General features: G+C 39.6%; 1 protein-coding gene across 11 annotated transcripts in view; it reads left to right on the forward strand.

Moving 5' to 3' along the window:
• DENND2B (DENN domain containing 2B) overlaps positions 1-24,970 on the forward strand; it is a 139,642-nt gene that overhangs the window by 35,356 nt on the left and 79,316 nt on the right. For all 11 annotated transcript variants that reach the window (XR_014947068.1, XR_014947069.1, XM_032445153.2 and 8 more), the window contains one exon: positions 24,343-24,447. Coding sequence is in view for 7 of the 11 variants with exons in the window: in XM_032445153.2 (XP_032301044.2) it covers positions 24,368-24,447 (80 nt within the window). In the remaining 4 variants the exon portion in view is untranslated. The remainder of the gene's footprint in view (positions 1-24,342; positions 24,448-24,970) is intronic.

Consider the following 24,970-nt stretch of genomic DNA (forward strand, 5'->3'; position numbering starts at 1 on the left):
CCCTCCAGAAGAGTTTTTTTTTGTTTTGTTTTTGTCTTCCCCCCCATCCTGTTGTAGTTTGACAAGAAGATGAATCAGAGGCGAAAACTTCTGCCAATGGCAAGAGCACAATTTGGCATCTCTTGTTCAGCTGGCATCCAAAGGATACAAGCCATGAAATTATCCTGTGCTCCTGGTCCAGCTGAGCCTGTTAGCATATGGCCAGGACATCCCTCCCTGCCTTGAAATGTGCTTGAAAGCTGAAAGACATCACTGAACATTTACAGTATGGACATGCTGGGGACAGTTGGACAATTCTGACAGTTAAAAATGTGCTCCCTACAATGTGCTTTCATGCCTCCTTAGTAGAAAGCTCAAAGCACTTTGAAAGCTGCAGCAGTATGGAAACATTTGTGGTTGCACAATTCATGTTTCAGTCTCACACAGGCCCATACAGACCATCTATTATTAGTTTTAGAAGGAGAATAGCTGACTGCTGATTAATTTGAATAGAGTATTCCAGAGAGAGCAGTTTGATGGATGAGTTGTCAGGAGTGGCAAGCCAAGAAAATTGACAAAAGTTACACAGAAAATCTCTGATGTAGAACACAATCGTGTTTATCCAAGAGATTTGTAGGTACAAAAACATCTTCATATGGCCCTGCTTTCAACATGCCCAAACCTGTGCTGGGTTAGGTGAAAAGCTGCGTAGCTCAGTCTCTTGCACTCTTTGTCTAGCATTTCCTGAGGAGCTCCCTAGGGTGTCCTGCGATGTTGTCATTGCAAAGGGGATGTGTCACCACCATTTGGCCTTCAGAAGCTTGCCTCGAAGTATTTCCAGGTGACTTGTTCTAGTGCTTGCTTTTGGAAAAAGTCTCACTGGCTTCAGAGGGAAGAGTGAAAAAGCATTTTTGGATGCTGAATATGCTTTGTTTAATCAGCTGATTATCTGGATTAGAAATACTCTGTTGTGCATCGGGTTGGATTTCACCATTGCACTGACCCTCCTATGCTCTTGCTTGGGGCAGCAGATTGGCTTTTGGGAACATATGAAGTCCAAAGGGTAAACAGTGTTTTTGTAGTGCAGCTCTTTTATTAGTAACAGTGCATTACAGTAGGTTGCAAGAGCAGTATCACCCCCTGGACATGCACAAGCAGCTGTCTGGCCAACCCTTTAATTTCCTGTGGAAAGCACTGTCCTTGTAATGCTGCCTGTAAGCAAGACACTGCTCCCCGGCATGGGAAGCACAGCTCTTGCTAGAGGCTCTTTCCCTGACCTGAGGCTTGTGCAGGGAAGGAGAGTCACTCCTGTCCCTGGATCTGCTGGAGGTGATCTGTACAGACCTTCCCTCTCCAACAGCAATGTGCCTCTGATATGACTCTGTTCTGGGACTGTTCCGTCTGCCTCTGCTCGTGACACTCTGTGAGACAGGAGTTACAAAAGGTAGGAAGGTTGGACTGTCCCTCAAGTTGCTGTGGGCTGGAAGGAGACTGCTTGTTTTTCAGGGCGGAGAGCTTGTGTCTGAGGGGGTGATAAGGTGATGCCCTGGGCAGAAATGCTTCTCCTTCGAGCTGTCAGGGCATGGCAGTGCTCCTGAAATGGCTGTGCAGCTGATGTCCTTACAGCCTCTTTCACTGTGTACTGACTCTACCCTTCTCCCGATCACTTTGTTCCTTGGGGTTTTGGAGATGTTTGAAAGGGTAACTTTGACAGTGGGACCTTTCTCTTTCCAGCCAGCAGTCGAGCCCAGGTTCCTCTTACAACTGAACTCCCCCTGTAAAAGGGATTTATTACATGCAAAGGCTGTTTGGAGGCAGATGCTGAAACTTAATGTGATTAGAATTGCTCTCTCTAAGCCTACATGCTCGGAGCTGTGTGTTGTGAGGGGGTTGCTCTACCAGCTGGTTGTGCATAGGACCCCATCAGCAAGTTATAATCTCTTCTGTGCCAGATGCAGTGAATAGTGTAATACACTGTCAAATTTGGCATTTGTATTAAGATCTGCTTTCTTCTGCTGTGGAGACATTATCCAGTTTTCTGCTCAGATGCATCAAGAGCCAGGGTCCCTGCTGTGTTTTATTTAGTATTGGCTGACATGCATGGACAGTAGAAAACAAATGTAAACACAAATCAGTGCTGTGTGGTACAAAAGCACAGCACATTTTTCTGGGGATTTATGAGCATCTGGGAAGAACAGGGGGCCTGGGGGCAGCTGGAGATTGCCATCTGCAGTACCTTGCTGGCAGAGCCTAGTGTAGGTCTTGTGCAGCTGATAGCTCTCTTAGTGTGTGTGTGTGTATCTATTCTACAAGTAAGGCCAGATCTTCAGGTAGAGGAAGATGAAGCCAGTAGAGTTATGCTGAAGGTTTCCATAATTTTTCTGGCAAATTCATGCAGCTTGTGTACTGGACGTGGCAGATGGATTGCAGGGTGGCCATTTATTTGGAGAATTCAGGTGTTGTTGCTCTGACCAGGCTGTGTGAAGTCCTGAAATCCAGAACAAAAAGACAAATTCCTTTTTCTTCATCTCATGAAAATTTTTATGATCCCTCATTGCAAGAAAGACATCAAGGCCCCGGAGTGTGCTCAGAGAGGGGCAACTAAGCTGTGAGGAGTCTGGAGCATGAGTCTTGTGAGGAGCAGTTGAGGGAACCGGAATTGTTTAGTCTGGAAAAGAGGATGCTCAAGGGGGACCTTATCTTTCTCTACAACTGCCTGAAAAGGAGGTTGTGGTGAAGTGGTGGTCTGCCTCTTCTCCTGTGTTCAGCAGTAGGATGAGACGGAGTGGCCTCAGGTTGTGCATGGGGAGATTCAGATTGGGAAATACTTCTCCTAGAAGAGTGGTCAGGCACAGGAATGGGGTGCCTGAGGTGGTGGTGGAGCTCTTTCTGGTGGCATTATAGTTGCTGCACTCTTTAGTTAACATAAAAACATTAAAAATGTGTGATTTATTTATTTATTTATTTTTAAACCTTAGCCACAAATAAAGCAGGGCAGAATTTAAAAGGAAGATACTTTGCAGCAGTTGTTGTCATAGCAGAGTTCACTTTAAACTGCAATCCATCCTGTAAAACAGTTGTCTTATATCAACCAGGTAGAGCTGCACAACTTGAAGGGATCTAGATTGATTTACTGTATGTGTCATTGGATGACCAAGTCAGTAAAACATAAAAACGCTACATGAAGGAGATATGGCAGTGGTGGTTTTACACTGAACAAAACAGTTAATGCTTTTAAGTCATTAGTGGAACAGACTGAACTTCATGGGTTAAAGCTGTTACCAAGCTGGTTGATTTTAGAGGTTTTGTGCCTCCTTCCCCCCTCTCCACCAATCCTGGCATCATGTGCTTCTTCCAGTCTTACATACTGATTAAAATATTGTCAGATCTCTTGCAATTTTTGGTGTTTTCTTTTTACTGGAGAAATATTTGAAGTAGCCGTGTAGAAAAATGGAGACAAATATTGTAAAAAGGAGTGAACCTGTAGGTTGAAACTATCATACTGACCAGTGCAGTTGGATGCTGACTGGAAGTTGGACATCACAGCGGTCCCTGCAGAGGGTCTCATGACAGCTCTAAGAATTTCTCTTGTAAGTGATCATCCGGTATCTTCTCAGCTGCAGAACATGATGGGGAGAGAGCACTGGTTATTTATTCTGGGTTTTGAAGTTGTCAGGGAGCATTGCTGTCATACCACACAGGAGTAAGAGAGCTTGTGTGCTGCATAGGCAGTCATGGTGAGCTACAAGCAGAGCTAAAGTACAGCTGAGATCCAGTGCCCACTCACACTGTTGCACTAGCAGAAGGACTTCTCTGATGCCTTTCCAGCTTAAATGGTTGGAACTGTGTACGCACAGTAGGTTTCCTTTCATTTTAGTCCTGTGGTACACAACTGGACTTGCTTCTTTGTGCCTGTGTGCAGTTGGATTCTGCTGTGTATTTTCTCTGTGGATGATCATGGCTGAGAAGTCTGCCAGTCTCCATTGGACTTGACAGGGAAAAATACTAGGGATATAATTTTGAAACTGAAAAGCGTGGCACTATAATAAATTGTGTTTCTCTAGTAGAACATGAGGATAAAATTCATTCCAGACCTTGTGTTTGAGTGGAAGATTTTATGAATGGGACTGCAGCCCCTGGGCTTTATTTCAGCGTTAGTTTCTAGCTTGGATTTGTGCTATTTCCAGCATCGACAAGGATGCATGTTTTAAAAGCTTTCATTTTTCTACTTTTAAGATTATTCAAATGTAAAATCTACTGTGCTGCAGATGACTAGAATATATTACACAGGAAAAACATTTTGGTTTTGTAAAGAAGCAGGTTAATAATTGTTTCATGAAGTGTATGTATTAAAAATGGCTCTATATTTAGTTGAAGGAGAACTGGCTTATGCTCAGAGAAGTTAGTTTCTGCTTCACCTCTGTTTCTCACTGTTCATGTCTTGTTCTATGGTGATCAGCTGTGCCTCAGCTCTTTCACCTGCCAGACAGGTAGAACTCTGCTAGGCAGCCTCTCAGCCCTGTTTAGAAGTTTAGATGGAAGTCACAAGCTGTAGTAAATATCAGTTTGTATTGGTTATACTCAGATGGCGAAGCTGGAATACAGTGATGTCTTAGTTATTCAAGAAACAAACAAAATAAAATATACTTAGGCAGTATGCGTTAGGAAACTGGCAGTCTTGGACTGATGTTTGAACTTTCTAGGCCCTGAGTAGATAAATAGCAGCTGAGGAATACATGCTTTAAGAGAAAGAAGTAACCAAAATCTCCTGTCAGTTACCATACTGTGGTTTCTCCTCCTGTCTACAACTGTTTATTCTCAGATGGATTGTGCTATAGTATTGACAGAGGCGAAAACAATGTGCAAAACACCAAACAGAAAAGCTTAAACAAAAAGTTTGAGGTGTGATTTTTACATCTGTTAACTGGAAGTGTATTTTTTATTATTTCTTCTTTCTCATTGATATTTAAAGATGAGAAACTACTATATCTGGCTGGGAAAAAATAGATTATGTTTTTAAGGGTATTTTTGTCCATCTTCATTCTTTCTGGTAGGTCACAACTGTAAAGCATAAAAATGCCAAACTTATTCTTTGAATTAATGAACTTATTCTCTAAATAACAGCGTATGGAGTTTGGACTAAAAGCTGAGATGAGATCTGAAATTTCCAGAAGTTAGGGACTTTATAAGCATCAGGACCTGATTCTTGGGAAAGAATTCATTCAAAACCAAAGCAAAATGATATCTCACTGTAAAAAAAACAACAACAACAAAACAAAAACAACAAACAAACAAAAAAACCTGAAGAAAGCGAGAGTGACAAGAATGAGAAGACAAGCAGACAGCACTTTAGACTGAAAACAATGTTGTTGCAAGAATTAGGGATTCTCTGAAATGATGGAGTAAGGTACATTCGCTGCACTGGCAGATCCTTTGATTCCTGTATTTCCTATGTAGAAGGATCACTTATACCCTTCCCTTTCAACTGTTGACTGTCAAATTTTGCGGGTTTTTTTTTTTTTTCAACCTCAGTTCAAGATCTCTTAATAGCCTTTACTGGTAAAGATATATGCAGATAGCAGTGAGGGGAAAGATATTTGTTTTTTCCCACTCTGAATATTGCCACAATTTAGATAAATTATGAAAATCAGCACTTTTAAAGATTAGGAATCTTGGTCAAATGAATTAGTTGTGGTATTTTAAAATCCTTCTGTTTCTAAAGCATTAGTTGAAACAATCATCTGTCTGTGCATTTTGTTTTTTAGTTTCTTAATGAAAGTACCAATGTAAATATCTCTATTTTATCCTGTTCATAAACTATAACTTTTGACTCAGACACCTATTTTCCAAGCAAAATGTATAACCATACATCGACGTCTTCTAAAGCTTGTGCTTGGGAGTTTGTTTGCTTTCTGAGAAATGAATGGCATGGGGTTTTGTTTTGTTTTTGTTTATTTTTGCTGTTTATAGTTTAGTTTTATCTCCTTTCCTCAGCCCTAAAAAATCTCCAGTTGCCCATTTTGCACACCCTCTAAGGGATTACTCGGGACTTTGATGAGAAGAACAATGTGAAGCAATTGAATCTTAAAGTGCTAATGAACTTTCAAAGATATCTGTACAGAAAATAGGAGCTTGTTTTAGGCCATCAGTGTAAAATTCTCTTGTGTGTCCTGCAGGCTGTAGACATGATGAGCTACCTCCCTGTGTATCTTTTGCATCTACATGAGGCAGGCATACTGATGCTTCTAGAGCCACCTCTAATTCATTCACAATGTATCCTCAGCTAGACCCTAGCTCACCTTCCTTGCTTTCTTTATCTTTGCATGGAACCATTCATCTCCACGTGGCCCTAAATGAGGGCATACATTAAAATACCTCTTATAGGCTAAGACAAAGTCTCAAATAGCTCTGTCAGTCTGAAGAGGACCTTGGATCCCTTCATTCACTGTCGAAGTTTCTTTTCCAGCTCCTGTTTTTTGTTGTTGCTGATGGTGTTTTTTTTTGTTGTTGTTGTTTGTTTGCAGCGTATAGTAGTAGATGAAATGAGTAAAAGTTGATAAACTTCTTTGTTTTATGTGAAGTAAAGCTCCTGACTAAACTAAAACTGCATAAAGCTCTTTACCTTGGCTTACCATTGACCTTACCACTGAAGTTTTCAGACAGATTACTGTGTTAAATCTGCTGTTTGACCCACTGACATCAGAGAGATCATGTCTAACAGCTGAATGAGTAATAGGGCTTGGCTTCAGCAGAGCAGCTTTGAAAGAAAATATTTAGCTGGCAAATAGTTTTTATTTCTTCCATGAGAAGAAGAAAAGTTTTCATTGCAATAAATGTGCTGTCCTTAGCATTGGTAAAGTACCTTGTTGATGGTGCTTTGGAAGTATTTCCAATTACATCTGAAGAAGTTACAAAGGTGTTTCCTCATGTGGAATTTTGCCTCCTTGTTTTCCATTTCTTCTCTTTGGATGTTCAGTTGTGTAGTTTTTCAGAAAAGATGCTGTTTTGAATTACATACATTAGAAGGAACTCTCTTGTTCCTTGGAAGAAGTACGTTTCATTCTTGATGCCTGAAAGCTTCTTTCTGTGAGGCAGGAGTGAAAGATAACTATTGAGATGTGGGAAGCTGAGTGGATCCTCCATCAAAGGTGCCTATACATGTACATCCTGGGCTTACTGACCATCTTAATACTCCTATGTTGAATGTATTGTCTGGTTAAAGCAGATAATTCACAAATTAAGCAGATATATTCACTTTATATCAGCTGTACTGAGGGTGATTCATCTTTTGAAAAGCACCTAAATGATTCATGTGGTTGTGAACTATTGGCATTCAGTGATACTTAAGCTCTGAAGTACACAGACTCTTGCAGGGCATAGGGATAATAATTCTGTTGTGTTTCTGAGAAAGGTATGAAGATAGCGTTTGGGAGTAGCCTGGATGAACAGAGTTTGGAAGTCAGTTATGTTTTGGCAGGAGAAAAACAGATGCTATACACCAAAGCAAAGGAGTGGGGAAGAGATCAAAGCAGGAGTGGTGAAAGGTTTGAACAAGTAGGAGCATGGCTCTGCTTCACCTAAAGGCACTTACGTGCCTCAGTGCGTTCCCTTGATGCAGAGCTGCTGTACTTCTGGGATGTTCAGCTCCCCTTTGTGTAGTTCTTGACAATAAAGTCCATTTGGTGCTTTGCAAACTGACTTTGAACAATCTTTTTTGTGCCCATACAGAGACTGTGCTGTGCATATCAGCAAGTCGATGTCTTCAAAGGGCCATTTTTCTCTCTTTTCTATTGGGGAGCATCTTTGCATTGGTACACACCTCTTACATAGCATTGAAAATGAGTGCTTATTCTAGCACTTGCGCACTACTCATGTACACCAAATGCAGAAAAAGCTCTCCTCTTTAAAAATTATGTGTAGAGAAAGGGTGAGATGACTATTTTTAGCATACTAAAATAGAAAACACCGAATACATTATTGAGCATAATTCTTCTCACTTATAGGCTGAAGTGCTGTCATGCAGAAGCATAGCCATAGTTAGGATCCAAAAGAACTCTTTGTCAATGGGGTCTGTTAAGTTTTCAGCTACATTATTCATGTTTCATTCCTCCTCCCAGCTGTTTCCACAAATTCAGAGACTTCGTTTCAGTTTATAGATGGTATTTCTCCATTGTTCATGCCCACAGCTATTTTCCATGCCCAAATATCCCTCCCGCATGCACCCCTACCAAAAGAAAAGAAATACCCTATAAAATAAGCCACATAGAGTCATCCTTTGAGAATAAAGTCCAAAATGGCACAATGTTGGAGCTGCCATCTGCAGAACTTCAACAGATGGTGTTTTTCTGCTGTGTATCTGTGGCTGGGTGAGGATATTGGGCACAGAGTGGAATGTGGGGTGTGGTTATGTTACCAAAGGGTTCTCATTTTTGTGTTGTGGCTTCAGTTTTCTCGTTAAGACTGTAAGGACCAGCTTGCTTCTGAAAGAACTGGAGGAAGGAGTTGCTTGATGTTCTGGTAGTACAGCTACAACTGGAGGAGAATTTGTCACTCAGAGCAACTCCAATTGTACTGGCTTTTTAATAGGAAGACTGGTCAAATGGTTAAGAAAATATAGATGTCTGGATAATTCCTTGAAACTGTGCCATAAAATTAAACTACATTTTGAGAAAATACAAAGCCCTCCTACTTGAAACCATCTTCACACGTTTTTAGAGCCCCACCTGAATGTGGGGATGTGAAGATTCAGCTAAGCTGGATTTAGTATTTTTCATACATCTAAATTTTCCAAGATCAGTAAAAGTATCCATAGCAAAGCTGTTGCCTCCTGAAACGCAGGATAGAGAAAACCTCAAATGTCCAACTGCAAATTCTTCCTTCAGGTTAAACAGGAAAAGATTTGTCTGGGTAGGAGTTCAGATTGTTGCAGATAATAAACGCCAGAAAATAGATGCAGTTATTCTATGGAGAAACCACTGGAATGTGTGATCTATAAGGACTTGTGAGTCCTGATGCTTTTATGCCTCCCATGCTTCTCAAGGCAAGTTACCAGCTAAAATACTGGGGCCTCAAATTGTCATGTAAGTAGATAGTCACAAGTTGTTGTATTTGTTGTTGTTGTTTTTTGTGGTTTTTTTTTTTAAAGTGTATTTGTAGACTTATAAATTACCTTTTGTTGTTACAAGAGGTATTCATCTGGAAGGATGAAATCTGCTGTTAGTCTGCTGTGCTTTGGGTACAGTTACAGAAGCAGATAGAACCTGTGTACAAATCACAGTCCTAGTATCATAAAAAAAATCACAGGTTTTTATCTATCTTTTGGTGGTTGAGGACTGAGTTTTAATGAATCTTGGCCAAGCCTGTGGTATCAACTGGAAGCCACATGGAATTTGGTAATATAGACGTCATGCCAGACAGAACTCGTTCATTTCTGTTTTGAATGTTTAGGTATTTTTATTAATCAAACCTAGGGAAAAATGTGTTCACATGAAGTTTTAACTGAAGAGTTTTTGCATACTGGACTTTATGAGCCTCAAAGGCCTCATTTGTTTTATAATTTTTTATTTTTTATTTTTTTAATAGCAGGCATTATTGATGCTTGTTTATGCTTTGTTCTAGCTAATCTACTTACTGGAAGGCAAGTTTTGTTTGTGAAGGTTATTAAATTATGTACTGCAATATTGTGCATCTGTAGTTGTACAAAACCAAACAAACCTTTGTATCTGTAATAACTTGCCTACACATAGGTCCACAGTTTTTCTCTACTTACTAGTCTTAGATGTATATACAAGTGAAATGAAGGAGGAGCAGTGAAGGAATAGGAGATGGGAGGGAAGTCTGGGATATGATTTCATTTCTGATGTAGTTCTCTGTGAACACTAGAAGATGAGTTCAGGTGAGAACTACGTGAACATAAACACTATGAAAAAAGTTAGTTCAGGTTCTCTAAGTTGATTATAACATAACAAAAATCTGGGCATTTTTGTTTGTTGATGTCATGTGTTGGGAGTGCAGTGTAATTCTGAAAGTCAGGTTGATGTAGAGTACTTTTCTAGAGCAACAGTGCTTTTGAAGATGCAAGAAAATTATTCCTTTTTAGTGAGCAGATTTGAATTAGATATCTGCACTGCTCAGCTTAAATCCATAAGAAAGAAGAAATGGAACACAAACACCAACCTCAGCGTTGGGCATGTATGAAGCTATGGTTAGTAGCTTCATACAGTTTATATGGTTTAGTAGCCTTGTATATATGGCTTAGTGGCTTCATATAGTTTAGTAACTTGTGGTAGCAATGGTAATGGGAGGACAGTTGGACTAGCTGACCTTGTAGGTTCTTTCCAGCCTTGGGATTCTATGATTCTATAAGCTACCAGCTGAATGTTTGTTCCAGTCTGTACTCCCATGAGATGGGGAAAATTTGAGTGAAACGTTGCTATGGGTGTATTCCCTTTTGGAATGAGAATCTTCTTGTTGTCAGATAATTGTTTTTACACCACGAAGACCATAGAAAGATATATTTCCATAGGGATGCTATGCCAAATTTACCCTATGGCATGTGGAACGCTCTCTGTTTGGTGAGAAGCCAAAACGTTCTCTGTAAGGGAAAAGAGAATGAAATTGTATCTCATCTGAGTGCTGATCTGTGTCCCTCAGGCTTATCCTGCGGCTATTTCTGTGTCACAAAGGCAACGCTGGATATGCCTTTTCAATGAGATCATTGCGAAATGAAATTGCTACTAAATTATATTTTACTCAAAGTTTTGAGCTGAGTAAGAATTATGAAAACTAGTGCTAAAACTTCAAATAGAAATACTGGTGCTGGACTGATGCTCCAGATGCTGACTGGGTAGAATTAATCATTTTGTGCAAATATTTTAAGGTTTTATATTAATAATTATTATTAACATATAATTAATAATTAATTATAATTATATAATTATATTTATTATATTTATAATTATTATTATATTATATTATATATTATATATAAAATATATTATATAAAATATATAAATTTATTACATTATTATAATTATATAATTATAATTATATTATATAATTAATTAATTATATTAATATTAAATGTTTTAATATTGTTAAACAGAAGTGATTGCACATTACAGCACTGCAGCTGATTTGAAAGCAAGAAAGGGGACCCTGCTTCTTAATGCACTGGCTACTTGTTCTTCTCAAACATATTCAGCTGAGTGGAATGGAGAAGGATCATGCTTTCTTAATATGGTTTTGAAACAGTGTGCTCCCTTGTGCTGACTGGCAGTAGAGCTGTCTTCCTTTCCTATTGTAAGCAGAGAAGTGAGATTTGAGAAGTCTGCAAGAGGCTGTGTTGAAGGTGTTTAGGATGCAGGGATCATGGGCAGTGGTGCCTCTTGAACCACAAATGTGGGCTCTTCTCCACAGCAACAGAATTAAGGTTAAATCTTGCAGCAGTGCTTTGCATCAAGTTGGTTTCTGCTCCACAGCCTGTGAAGAAAGACTTTTCCCTTAGTAGAATTCACCAGTACAGTGGTCTATTCAAGCCTGCATCTGGGAAGATGGTTAGCGCCTTCATTTATGGAATTCCTGTCATGGAATTGTAAGTGCTTTTGAACAGCAGCTGGTCTCTTGGGAGGTCTCTAACATGTTATGTACACAGCAGAACGTAAATAATTTTAATAAAAGGAAAGAGAAACTCTTTCAAATCACCAATTACTGTCTTGCAGCCTGGAAAGACTTAAAAGATGTTGGAGATGGTTCATGGTTGGCTTGTGGATTTCTTTTTGCTTTAAAAAATCTAAAATCTGTAAAATCTCTTCCCTCTTCTCCGCCATTCTGAGTGCAGTGTGTATGACAGCAGGGCTGGTGTGCCTGCATCTGCTGCTCAGTGTCCTTGCTCTGCTGGGAGCACTTGTTGCTGCGGAGCACTCTGATGGAGTTCAGTGTTGGCAGGAGCCATAGGACATAGCAGTTAGGTGCTGCAACAAGGCCAGTATGTTGGGTGGGTGTTTTGTTGCCTCCTCCTACAAGGAATGTTAAAACAGGTTTAAATGCTTCCAGTTGTTTCACCGTCTAGCAGTTGGAAGCCTGGTGAATGGGGACTGATAACACGGTATCTTGTTCAAGTTTCCTTTTTGTGCAGATGATAAAGGTTTATGCTGTGGGAGCTGGCTTTTGTCTAGAGAAAATTGCCTCTTCTTCTGATGGCTGTTTGCACCTGTGATAGATGGGAAGATGTTCTTCAGCTTCGTGAACTAGCTTGTAGATTCTAAAGGAAGAAAACCCATTTGCATGGTAGCTGTGACAGCACTGAATATAACAAAACCATGGCACAGTTTTCTTTGCAATAGATTAAGTTCTTCATCCTTTTAGCTTATAAAAATATTCCTCCTAGCAAGAAAGAGCTCCTTCTCTATCGGATTTTACTGGTATTTTTTACATTTATGCATGGCAACCCTTGAAATTCCTTATATTTCTTCTAATGGCTTTTCAGTGTTGATTCACACTTTCCTTTTTTGTTTTAGTGTGGAAGAGTGAAATTCCAACAAGGCTGACTTAGTGAAAACTGAATTAGTGTTGATGGCTGGAGAGGAACGTAACCTGATCTTCTTTCTGCAGCACTCGAATCAGGAACTGAAATAATTGTTCTAAGACCCTGGTAGAGATGCCAGAAAATGGAGCGATGCTTCTGCCAGATAGTCACCGCAGAAGTGCCAGACATTCCTTCCCTCTTTAGAGCTTAGGAGTGTGTGTGTTTGAGAAGTACACACAGGCAGCAGGGGACCGCAGTGCTTTTCTCTCTGTGATGCTGACCGTGCAGTGCAGTATGACCGGCAGGGCCCTTGGGGATATGCCGGCAGGGGGTACAGACACAAGGCTCAACTACAGGAGTGGTTTTTCTGTCTTGATTTCTCCCCCCCCCCAAACTGTTGAACAGTGGCATTAGTCACTCTGTCACAAGGTTTAGTAAAGGATATGAGGTAGAGTCCCCAGAAACAGGGCTGAAGGGCCCATCACACAGCACAACAAGCTATCTCCGTCCCCAAAGGCTTTGTGGCTCACTGGAAGAGATGGTGCTGGCTGCCAACCACTAAGCTCAACTGCACTGGTTAGTGGTTTGTGCTTTTAATTGAAATGATTGTGCACTACTGCAGCCCTGCCTTGTGAGAGCTGCTGGTACAATAAATCTTGATTTTTCCATATTAGAAGGACGTGTTCTTTGGGGATTTTAAAGTCTTGTGATTATTTTTTTTTTTCTTCCCCTTTTCTGTTGCTATAGCTACTATAATTTTTGTTAACAAAAGGGATGAGAAGTAGTTTGCTGCACATAGTTTACATTATTGTGATTCTGATATGACTGCCAGTATACTCTCTGTCCCTTCCTCTTTCCTGTCTCCCCCCTGCCTGAGTCAGTTCTCTAAACAAACTGCTGGACTCTGGAAACTGCTGGCCTCTTTCAGTCACCAGAGAGTTGTACGCATGTGGGGATTAGGCTTCTGCCCATGAACTAGAGGCTCAAAAAACTGGGTTTGAGCTTGTGTTTGCATCTCAGTATGGTTTTGTGTATTTCATGAGCTGTTACCAGTGTCTGGTAACTTCCCACATGAATGGCATCATGCACATTGGTGACATTGGGAGTTCCTGGCACTTTCAGTGAGTTCTCACATCAGGTTACCTCAGTGCTCAGCAGAATATGGCAGGTCCGTTTTTCTTGAGGTATATTTGGGGAAATAGAGAGTTCATTCTGTGAGGAAAATACTAGTGATGGACTTAAAGAACATCTCAGTGAAGAAAGATGAGCTTCTGTCTCTGGTGAAAATGGATGCAGTCTCAAAGGGGAAGAAGGGACATGTATTTCTCTTTCCTCCTTACTGCCTTTTTTTTCCCTTCAAAATATCTCTTAATTTCCTTTTTTTTTTTTTTTTTCCTAGCATCATGTGTTAGCTATCTTTCATCTCACCTTTGTTCTACCAGTATTCAACCCTCTGACATTTGTTTGATTTTCATCTCTCCTCCTGTTTCTTTACAGTCTTCTTCCTTTATTTCAGTGGCACAGCTAGGAAGAAGGTGGAGGTTTACTCTTTTTGCTGGCATTGTACTCCTCTCCCATTTTTTCTTTCTGTCTCCTCAGTCTTCTGAGATGGGAGCTGGAGCTCTGTCTGCCTGCTCACACCCTGCAGGGTTTTTGGGTTTGTTTGGTTTGGCTTGAAAATCTCTAGAGGTTGAAACAGGGAGTCATTAGCCAATGGGCTCATAAACATGAAGGGAATCTGAGTCAGAAAACCACTGTGGACAAAACAGGTGCTCATTGCCCTGAGGAGTGCCAGCTTACTGGAACACAGATGCAGCAGACAGAAGGCGGTGGCTGTCAGTGACCACAGAACCTGGGGAGGAACAGCTTGTCTTTGCCACATGTGTGTTTACGGTGAGACTGAGAATTGCATGTCTGGGCTCCACTGTCTTTCTGAGAAGACTGAATTTAAAATCTTTGCGCCTATCGACAGATTGCCTGGGTAACAGCCAAGTGCAAAAGAGGCAGAACCAAGGTTGTTGTCATTTCTTTGTACAAGACAGAACATTTTTGTCAAATATTTTCTACTTATCCATGCCGTCTCTAGGCAGTTCCTCATCCTCCCGGAAGCACACTGAGACAGTCCATCCCAGTGAATAGTTACTTCACTTGAAGTGTTAGCACTGGCAGCTTAAGTGTCATGGACAAGACTTTCTTGGGGATACGGACTCAGAAGAGTAACTCAATTAGTAGGACGTACTGATCTAACCAGAAAAGGTACATAGTAATGCCACATATCAGTAATGCTGCCTTATTGAGGCAATATTAGCTAAGAACTTCAACTTCAAGCTTAAAACAGTTCCTTGAGATAATGCGAAATTGCTTTCTGCTTATGTCACTGAGTTTGGTACTTTTTCAGCGCGTAGTATTAGAAATTGAAGGACTTTGAAGCATCCATTCCACATCCATCTCCAGATGCTCCTTGCCAAATTCATCTGAACTTGTTCTCCTGGTGACATCTGCACTGGCCAGGAGAGTTAATTATCTTCAAATTGCCGTATACTGAATGCTGCTTGCAGCCTTCCCTGCGAGCAAATGCCTGTTAAGATCTCTGTAAAAATGTGGTCTGAGGTTTTCTTCTGTGCCTTTTAGCAACCTTGCCTGTTCTCTTCTGCTTAGCAATGGGAGAGCATAGTTAACACACACTGGATGTTGGTTCAGGACTTTTGCTTTACTTCTCTGGCTTAACAATGTAGTTGCTTTATTCCTCTATTTGTTTACAACATGGGCCCACATACCAAAGGTCACCACATTTTTTTGCAAAGCTTGCCTGAACCTGAATATTCATTGTGATGATCAACCTAACCTGCGTTGCTGAATTTCAGGGTAACGTTTTCATCAGTTCTTGTTGTATTTCTTTTTATCTTCTTTGTTTACATTTCCACTTTTTCTCCCCACCCCCAAATATTAGCATTTTTGTCTTTCATTTTTCCTTTCTTTTTTAGATTGTTACTTTTTTCTTCTGCATGTTCTGTCAGGAGAGGAGAGACAGGATGAGGTACAAATCTGTCTTTCCCTTTTCCCACCCTGTGATCGCTGACAGGTGAAGGAAGCATTGCTGTTGGCATGGTAGAGATAATGCTTGTCTGTGCAGGCACCGTAAAAAAAAGCATTTCTGTATCCATCCTGGCCTTTGGTAGGTGCCTTTCCACCTCTCTTTGCTCTGCAAAAGGAGTCTGAAGCAAGCAGACTAAAAGAAGTCCAATGGCCTTCTGAAAATGGATGAGCTTTTGAAAGAGTCATCTGGTGAGTGCCAGCAATTGCTGTGCTCAAGCTGGCTGGTTAAACTCTGATCTCAGTGCTTTTCTCATGGCAGTTTCCCACTTTGTCACAAGAAGTCTGTTGCAAAATGAAAGATCATTTCAAGGATTTTTAAACTTTCTTTTCAAACTCTCTAAGTGTAAACTATGCTGCTGTCTCACAGGGTATGGGAGAGGAAGCTCAAGGGTCCCTCTGCACAGACCTGTTATTCATTTGTAGCTCACCTCTTGCTCCAATATAATTCACTGCTTACATACTTACTCCTAAGTGTGGTTTGGGAAGGGTGTTGCCTACCATAAGCATACTAAGAGCATCTGCATGGAGAATTACTGTGGAGTAATTAGTGTACTATAGATTATCCAGTGTGTACAGACAAGTTCTGATTTGTTTCTTCTTAATAGAGTAGGAATTGGGAAATGAAAATGAAAGGTATTTTTCTACACTGAAAAGTTAATTCTGGTTTAAAGTACTTAATAGTATGGTATACTAGGTCTTGCTGGAACCACTCTCTGTGTATACTTCAGGCATTCCTGGGTAGCACAGCTCGCTTTTAGAGCTGTCCATACACATCCTGCTGTCAGGAAACAGCCCAACTGGCGTAACTCAGGCAATTTACCCAGCGTCTCATGGGAAATCTGTGGCAAAGTGAAGACCGAGCCCTTTCAAATTGCTATGCGACTGCATCAAGGTACTCTACCTCCCATCAAATACATTAAAACTCTGTGCAAGCTTTTACCTTTGCATTTCAGTGGTACTCAGACTGGGAGCCATGTGCATCTGGCAGGAAGGAAAGGAGTTGTGCTAACAGTTTTATAGCCGTGACCCATGTTTATCTGGCATAGCGGTCTAATGAATCAAAACCTTGGAGAAGTTGCAAAGTTGGGATGCTTCTTGGTTGTCCAGCAGACTTTATTGGTCAGTCTTGGGTAAGGAGAGCTCAGCAGTGAAATGATATTCAGGTCTCTTCATCTGGTTCCTTCGCTGGCAGTCTGTGCTGAACAGCTTTGAATTATACTGTGGTGTTTTTAGGAACTGGATACAGTCTGTGGAAATGCTGAAGAACAGCATGTTTTGAAAGAGTATTTCTTGTAAAACTACTTTTCTCCATTGCTTTCATGTAGTCTTTATCATGCAAATGAAAAAGAACCTTTATGCCTTAAAGCTAATTTACTCTCACTCCTTAGTAAAATTATCATGTTTTTTTTTTTGTGTCACAAGAACAATTTACTATTGTGTAAATAGTTCTGATTTTTTTCAATTAAGGGATTATGATTTCATTGAGGAATAAGCAACAGGAGCAGGTGAGCTTGTGAGACTCGAATGGGTATTTTCATGTAAATAACTCAAAGATGAAGAGGGTGGACAAAGGAAGGATAATAATGAGGAATGAATGTCAGACACTATTTATAAGTAGGTTATTTTCATACAGGCGCCTGGCCATCGCTGAAGTGTTAGTGTTGCAAAAACCAAAGTACGTATTCCTAGGATTATTTTGTACTAAACCTTTTCTTTTTCTATAAGTGTGATGACTGAGGGCTTTCAACAAAGAGGTGTTCATAAAGTCTACTATAGAACTTGTTGAAAGGAGTTACCTGATTATGATCGATGCTCAAGTAGAGCAGAAGAGAAAAGTCGCTTGTCTCTACAAAAGCCTGATTCAGAACTGATGTATGAATGTATTTTGCTCACTGAAGGTACGCGAGAGAAGTGTGGATGCTTTGTATCTAAAACCAGATTTAGTGTTTAAAATCTGTATAGGGTTTTGATATGTTATGTGCATAAATTCCTTCTACATCCGTGTCTGAGAAAAAAAAGTACTAAAGTATTTTTTAATGAATTTATATGAATGGTTTTTATCCTTTCTGTCTCCTCTTTTTCAAAAAATTAAAAGCAAAAATATCTAGCACGTTAGCAAGCCCTACATTTTATTTTTCTTCTATGCACTCAGGGAATGTGTTGATAATGTTTATAGCAGTGTTCTTGAAGAGATTTCTGCCTTAAAGAGAAACTTGAAAATATTGTTTATGGTATCAGTAAGTGTGTGGGGACATACTAAATACCTTTGGCATTAGCACAAGAGCATATTTGTTTGGGCTTCATCTTCTCAACTCCAATATACTCTTTGTTAGATAATGATACAAACTATCTGTGTGCCTTTCTGTTAGTATTTAGTTTAGGTGGCACATATTTTGAAGGAATTTTGAGGAACTTGGATGAATGGCTGAAAACTAGCTTCAACAGAAGACAAAAACATGACTGGTTTTCAGATGAATCAATTCTTTGAACCAGACAAGTTGTATGAGGGACTGAGGCTGTATGACTAGCATGAGCATCAGAGAATAGGGCTGCAGCATTTCAGATTGAAATCAGCTTTTAAGGGTTAGTGAGAAGGTGTTTCATGGCTGGCTAAGGCTGTGCAAGTTCACACTGCTGCCTCAATTGCTCTGACTTCTTACTGGAGCCACAAGGCCATGGCGCATGCCTGCCATCAACCTTCCTGCCCATGTTGCTGTGGAGTTAAATTTCCTTCAAGTTCATAATAGTACCAGTGAACTGTGTTGTGTTTTAAATTCTTTCTACCTGATATTTCAAATGAAGATAAGCTTGAACCAGTTAATGTACTTTTTAAAATACAGGTCTTCTGTGTTCAGTGAGAGCTCTTTTAAGTACTCCTTTAGCACAGACAGGTTGGTAAAGGTCAGGATGAATTTACTTCCCTGCTGGTATGGCAATAGTACAATCTATCTATGTTGGAAGTCTTGTATGAGCTTCAATCTAGACACAAAGTAGCTTTTGCAGACTGCAATAGATGTGGCATGAATCAGTACATCTTTCACCTGTGGGTGAAGGGAAGTCGGATTCAGTCCAAAAGCTGGATTCACTCCAGCTTCTTCAACTGACATCTAATTCTGGTGATGTCTGAGAGCAGACCAACTTTACTGCTTCTTTTTAATACTGAAGTAAGATGAAACAAGCACCCTAAGTACCAGGGAGATCTTGTAAATCTGTTCAGAATTTTTTCAAATAGAATGTGTCTTTCATAACCTGAGAAAGATGTTCACCCTAGTATTAGTGAAAATTACACCCTAAAAGGCTGGTGAACTTGCATGATACACTGGGCTCTTCTATTTTCTTGTCTTCGTTCCATTTTGAAGTCGTGGTTACCCCAGCAGTGTTGAGGAAAGCTTAGCACTTAACTCTTAATTTGAACACAACTTTTGGACTGCAATGTATGCAATGACCCATCGTTGGTTGTATCAGTAAATTTCTGTTAGAAGTGTGGTTGTAAAATAGCCATGAAAGCCTAGCAGAGGGCTGTCAATTTGAGTGGAACCAGGCTTTCACTGGATTATGAGCAGAGAAACTTTGGATGAAATTATAGAGTTAAGGATAGCTAAAATATGTGTCTTTTGCAGTGTCAAATAGGTGGGTAATTTGACAAACTCTTTTCCTTTGTGTCTGCTATATACAAGCATTATTCTCAGCCAAGGACTGGGATATCAGCAGCTGTATGAATGGCATGATATTGTTTCTCTCCTATAGAGATTATGCTAGAACGCAGTACAGCTCAGGCTTGTGTGCTTTGCTGGCAACACAAGGTCTGTTTCTGAACTCTTTAGGACCAGCCACAAGGACAGTTTATTCTTTTGTCTTGCAAGAAATTTGTTGGTGGGATTATATTTAGGTTAGTTGCGCTGTAAAAAGAAAAGTTTGGATGAGATAGATGATTTAATTCTGAATTTCTCCACACCAGCCCTTGTTGAGCTGCTGATTTAGCTCTTTGTTAGGTTGTACAGTACTGCATTGCTAAACTTACTGTGGGCCCAGCTCAGAGAACAGATATACCTGATGCAAGCACGTAATCCTTGTAACAACATTCTTTGGAGTCTCTGTAGAAGCCCTTTAAAGTCAGAAATCCTTTAAGATTTAATTGGACTTTCCACTTCATCAGAGCTGATATGTTGTTCTAGGAGGACATAATTGTCTGTTTTACTGGAAGAGAATAGGCAAACTGCCACAAAGCTAAGCTGCATCTCTTAAATAGAGGTTTGGCTGTAGAACACCTCTTGAAATGTGGGCAAGATTTCCTAAGATGCTCAGAAAAGCATGTTATCTATTTTAACTGACTTCTTATGCCTACAGACATTCTGCCGTAGCTACAGCTAAAAGAAAAATAAGCCACTATTAAGATGTATTTCTGAGATTTTGTCTTTATCATAAGGCATGCTTGTGAAAAAATGACTTGGTCTTCACAGCCTGAACTGCTCCCTCTGATATTCTCCTGTCAGGTCTCTGCCCTATGCTGCAGGCCAAAACCCATATTACTCCATGTTGTCCTGATTAGTGGAATTTTGAGAAGAAAAGCACTCTGTTTTAAAAAGCTGTGGGGTGTATGCAGATCTCAAGAACCCAAACTGTACTGATAGCATTATCTTGCTTGCAGTACAGATTGGTTTGGTCTAGGACAGTTAAATATAATTTGTAGCGCGTAAGACAACAAATATTTTACATACAATGAACCGTCACCTACAGACCTTGCTCAGAATTAACAGCAGAAGGTCAAAGCACGCTTGATGCCCTTGTTGGACACTCAAGTTTTCTTTGTAGAATTTGAACATGTGTTAATTACAATGCAATTAACAGTTCTAATGTTCCCAGCACTCCAAAACCTGACTTTGAGGGATTGCAACATACTCTAAGGACTATTTTATTGGAACTGTATATTTAACGGAAAATACACCCTGGAAATGAGTGCAATGAGTGGAGTGCAAAGAATCTGCTCTAAGTGGGGAAAATAACCATATGGATAGGAAGGGCTATTGAGCAGAGTATTAAAAAAACAAAGCCACCAAGCAAACAAACAAAAGCATGCATGTTTATTGAGCTGCAGGAGTTTCACACAAAAAGTGCTCTTCTGCTCCCATTTTACTGGCAGAAGATAGAGAATATTCATTCCTAAATTGAATTATTCGAAGACATCAAGGCATCTGAACCTAAATGTAAATAACCAGGTTCAATGGGATTCACCTTACGCTGGAGAGGTGCACAGTTCTTACTGTGCAGGAACAGATGGCTAGATTGTGTGTAGGAAAACTGAAGTTTCTTGAGACCTCATGGGCTCTCAGATGGTAAAAACAAATAAATGAATTCTACCACTTGCTCATTAGATCAGAGTCATAGATTTATGTTTGAAAGGACATTTAAGATCATCGAGTTCCAGCCCCTCTGCTATAGGCAGGAACGCCTCCCAGTAGACCAGGTTGCACGCAGCCCCATCCAGCCTGGTCTTGGATATTTCCAGGGATTGGGGCATCTGTTGCCTCACTGGGCAACCTGTGCCAGTGCAACACCACCCTCACAGTAAAGAATTTCTTCCTGATGTCTCATCTAAATCCACTTTTTTACCACTAGAGGCTGAAATATGAGTTATGGCTAATCAAGGGTTTTACAGTCATTCTTTGTATTTACAAATAAATCAAAATACTGGACTTTTTAGGCCAGTGTAGTTAGCTGGTACCCTAGGCAGCGCAGAAGCCGTGTGACATGACTATTTTTGGATTTGTTTTTTAACAGTATGTCATAATTCTTGGGAGTGTTTTTTCATTGCTTCATGAAGAATAAAATATAAATATTATGATGGTGAATGCTCTCACATAAACCCAAGGGATGTGATTCTTACCAAAAAAGCAATTCATATAAACTTACAGAACTGTCAGACTCATTAAAAGGCCCTGGAAGATCATGATTGTTAAATTGTTTGGTTCCATGTTCCCCCTGCTTTTTGGCTTTAAGATTTTTTTGTTGTTTTGTTTAAGACTTTAAATTCTTGACTACTTTTAACTACGCTTTTAGGTACTTCATTAAATTAATGAAAAGTTTTCTTCCATGTTGTTTGGATATTTGGATTTTCTCTGCTTATGCTGGAATGATACCAACATCACCTGCAGTATAATGCTCATGAAAAAGAAACTTTAAAGAAAAATTTCATAGAAAAAACTTTACTGTGTACAACAGACTGTCAACTGCATGGAGAGAAACGTACCTATCACTAAATCAATATATCTTGTGAAATGTTACTTTAGGATTCCCATTTTGCTGAAAACAAATCAGTTTGGCATGTTTAATATTCAAGTTAACTTTGAAGTGAGGAGTTAAAATAGTGTGTGTGTGTATATATATATGTACCACAATGATTTTATCAAGCTGCTGGAAAGCTGAAATTTGATAAGTGCAAAGCTTTCGTAAAAATCATACGATGTGATGTAATTGTATGCTTGCTTTCTTTTTTTTTTTTTTATCATTTGATCTTGGGTGTGGGAAAAGTGTAAGATGGATAACTCTTAGTTTGCTTTTATGCTGCTGTTTCCTATCTTTTATGTGTGCCCCTAATTTTGAGGGGTCCTGTAAGCTTTTTTGATCTTCAGTAGAAAAGCAAGTCTTGCAAAATGACTGGTAACATATGCCTGCTAACAGTTATTCACCTTATGCCACACTTGTATCTCTTGTATTTCTCACCTTGACTGCTAATAAATTCTTTAGATTTAATACAGTCAAAGTAATGAACATGTAGGTAGAAACATTAGGAAAATCTCCCAGTTCCCTGTTGAGTGCACAGTCCTAGAAAGTTTGACCAAAATCAGAGGCTTTTCTTTCTTTTCCCAGGCAAGTCCTTTTCCAGCCAGAACAGGCAGTACTTTACAGCCCTGCAATCTGGACAGTAAAACAGTAAAACTGGGACATTGGAGGAATTTGGGGAGTTTCAGTATAAAAGAAAAAATGTTACCAATTGGAAAGAAACTCTCCGTGCACTCTGGGAACACTGAAACACACAAGAAAACCAGAGAAGGATAAGTAGATGTGCAATCTGTAGTCAGTGTGATTAACTCTGCATTTGGAACTGCAATCACCAGGAGATTTTCTGACCCAATTTGTGGCAGAACTGTTTGGAATAGAGTGGTTAAGAGAATGTCCTTCTAAGTGCAATGGGTGTGTTTGTACAAGGGTTTTGTGTGTTGTCAATACCCAGCTTGCTTTTCAGCATCACATTACAGTTGGCTTCTCAAGCTGTCAGGACTTACTGTGGGTTTGAGTAAACAAGATGTTTTGTAATACTCCTTATTTTTGCATTAACTATGCCATTAATGGTTGTAAAAATTGATAGTTCTGGTCAGCTCCAGGAAGGCAGTACTTCAAATTGTGGTACGTATTTTAGCCTACAAGTGAAGAGGAATCTCAGGTCAGTAGGAAAGTGTATATATATATATATATATATATATATATATGCATATATATACAGTGTGTATATATATAATATATATGAAGAGCAATGTGGAATATAGTTAACTCTGAGGTGTGGTGGCAGATGTTATTACTTTCACATCCTTGGGGATTACATTCTCCCTACCTGCTCAGCACAACATCTCTGTTGAGGAAGTGGGGTTTGGGTGAAGTGTTTTATGATATTGAGCTGTTCCATAGCTCATGTGCAGCAATGTTACAGCAGTAAGGCTTATCATTTGGGCGATCAATTCTCCACTCATTGTCCTTCCTTTCTTATGTGTGTGAGGGACCTTCAGAAGGTTGAGCTGCCTTTTCTCTGTGTTTGTCTGGGAGAATTTTTTTTCTAGATTTTTTTCTTTTTCCCCTCAAGTTCTCCTTCCAAACCTCTTTACTAATAAGAATGAATCTTAGCATTCTGTTTACTGTTTTTATACCTGTTGTGGGAATTCACTTGCAAAGGCTTCTCTATACTGTCTGCCATCTCTGTCTTGGCTTTCTTCCATGCATCTGGTATTCTTTTTGCCTCCTGCTTGTATAGAAGAGCAAACAATATTTATGTGCTTCTGGCAGCTTCTTAGTTTCTCTTTTTGAGATGATCGTTAGTCAGGAGTTAGTGAAGTCAGGAAGACACTAATGTTCCCTTGTAATGGGAATTCTAGAATGCATGAGTGGTTATGTAGGGTTTTTGACATGGCTAAAATTTAATTTAGAGCTTTTGATTTGTTACCAATTCTCATGCCTTAGTATTACTGGAGAAAAAGTAGAAATTAGTAATGATTCTTCATATTACCTGAGGCCTTATGTAGTCAGAAGACAGTTTTACTTAAACAGTCTTGTGGCTGAATAGGATAGAAATCACCTGTAGACATTTTCATGTCACAAGCAGATTTGAAAACTGTATTCAACCTTCTTGCTATTGAATATATTTCACTGTTTGAAATTATTTCCATAATATTCATGGACCTATACTTTAGAATTATGAACAAAAAAAATTGTTCCTTCAATTTAGAATCTTTTGCGTAGCTGGAAGCCAGGCACAATTATATTACTAGTAACTTGGATGTGGATGCGAAGCAACAGCAATGGAGAGATGGGGTGTAGTTTCACATGACCATATCAAGAATAATTGCATTGCATTTTATAGAATAAAAAGCATTCTGGAGAAGTGCCTTTACAGAGTATAGTGCTTCTAGAAATCTTGAAAAGTTAATTGTCGCTGGGTCTTGTTGATGCTTAATTGACTTTTCTTCTCACAGATATCCAGATTTCTAGAAAGCAGAAATGACCATGACTGCCAACAAGAATACCAATATCAACAGCAGAGCTGGAGGGACTAAAGTGCCTCAGGACAGTCTGGATAGGTAAGTGAACTGAAGGCTATGTGGACCCTGAGAAGTTTGTCTGTTCAAAGTCTTAGTTCAAAGGCAAGAAAACTCTACTCTGACAGAGAGCTTTGCTGGGTTGAGAGAAAATTTTATAAAGTGGAGGAATTGAGGTATGAGAAGAGCTTTTTCTGGCATATTTCTCTTGTGTTATTGTGGCTCACTGGCAGGTTATGATGATTGCAAGGAAGGACCTGTGTAGAAGGCATTGTGTAGGCTTCAGTCAGGTAGAGCTAAATTTCTGGACTACATATCGGTGTCTGTTTTTCTGTATTGCTAATCCCCAGTTTGTATTTTGCATCAGTTTCTGTCACATTTTATGTACATCATCTGCATTGGCAGAGTAATGAGAGTGCCTCATGCTGCAGTTCTAGCAGCAAGTAGGAAAGTGCTGAATGTAAAGCATGGGGTACATCTTTGTTGTTTTGCTTATTTCTGGTCATTTCTGTAGCATTAAGTCATTTATGGAACAAGTAGATTAACAGTTTAACATTGACAGGTA

The sequence above is a fragment of the Coturnix japonica genome, chromosome 5 (genome assembly GCF_054131305.1).
Source record: "Coturnix japonica strain WE chromosome 5, WE-NBRP24, whole genome shotgun sequence".
NCBI lineage: Eukaryota > Metazoa > Chordata > Aves > Galliformes > Phasianidae > Coturnix > Coturnix japonica.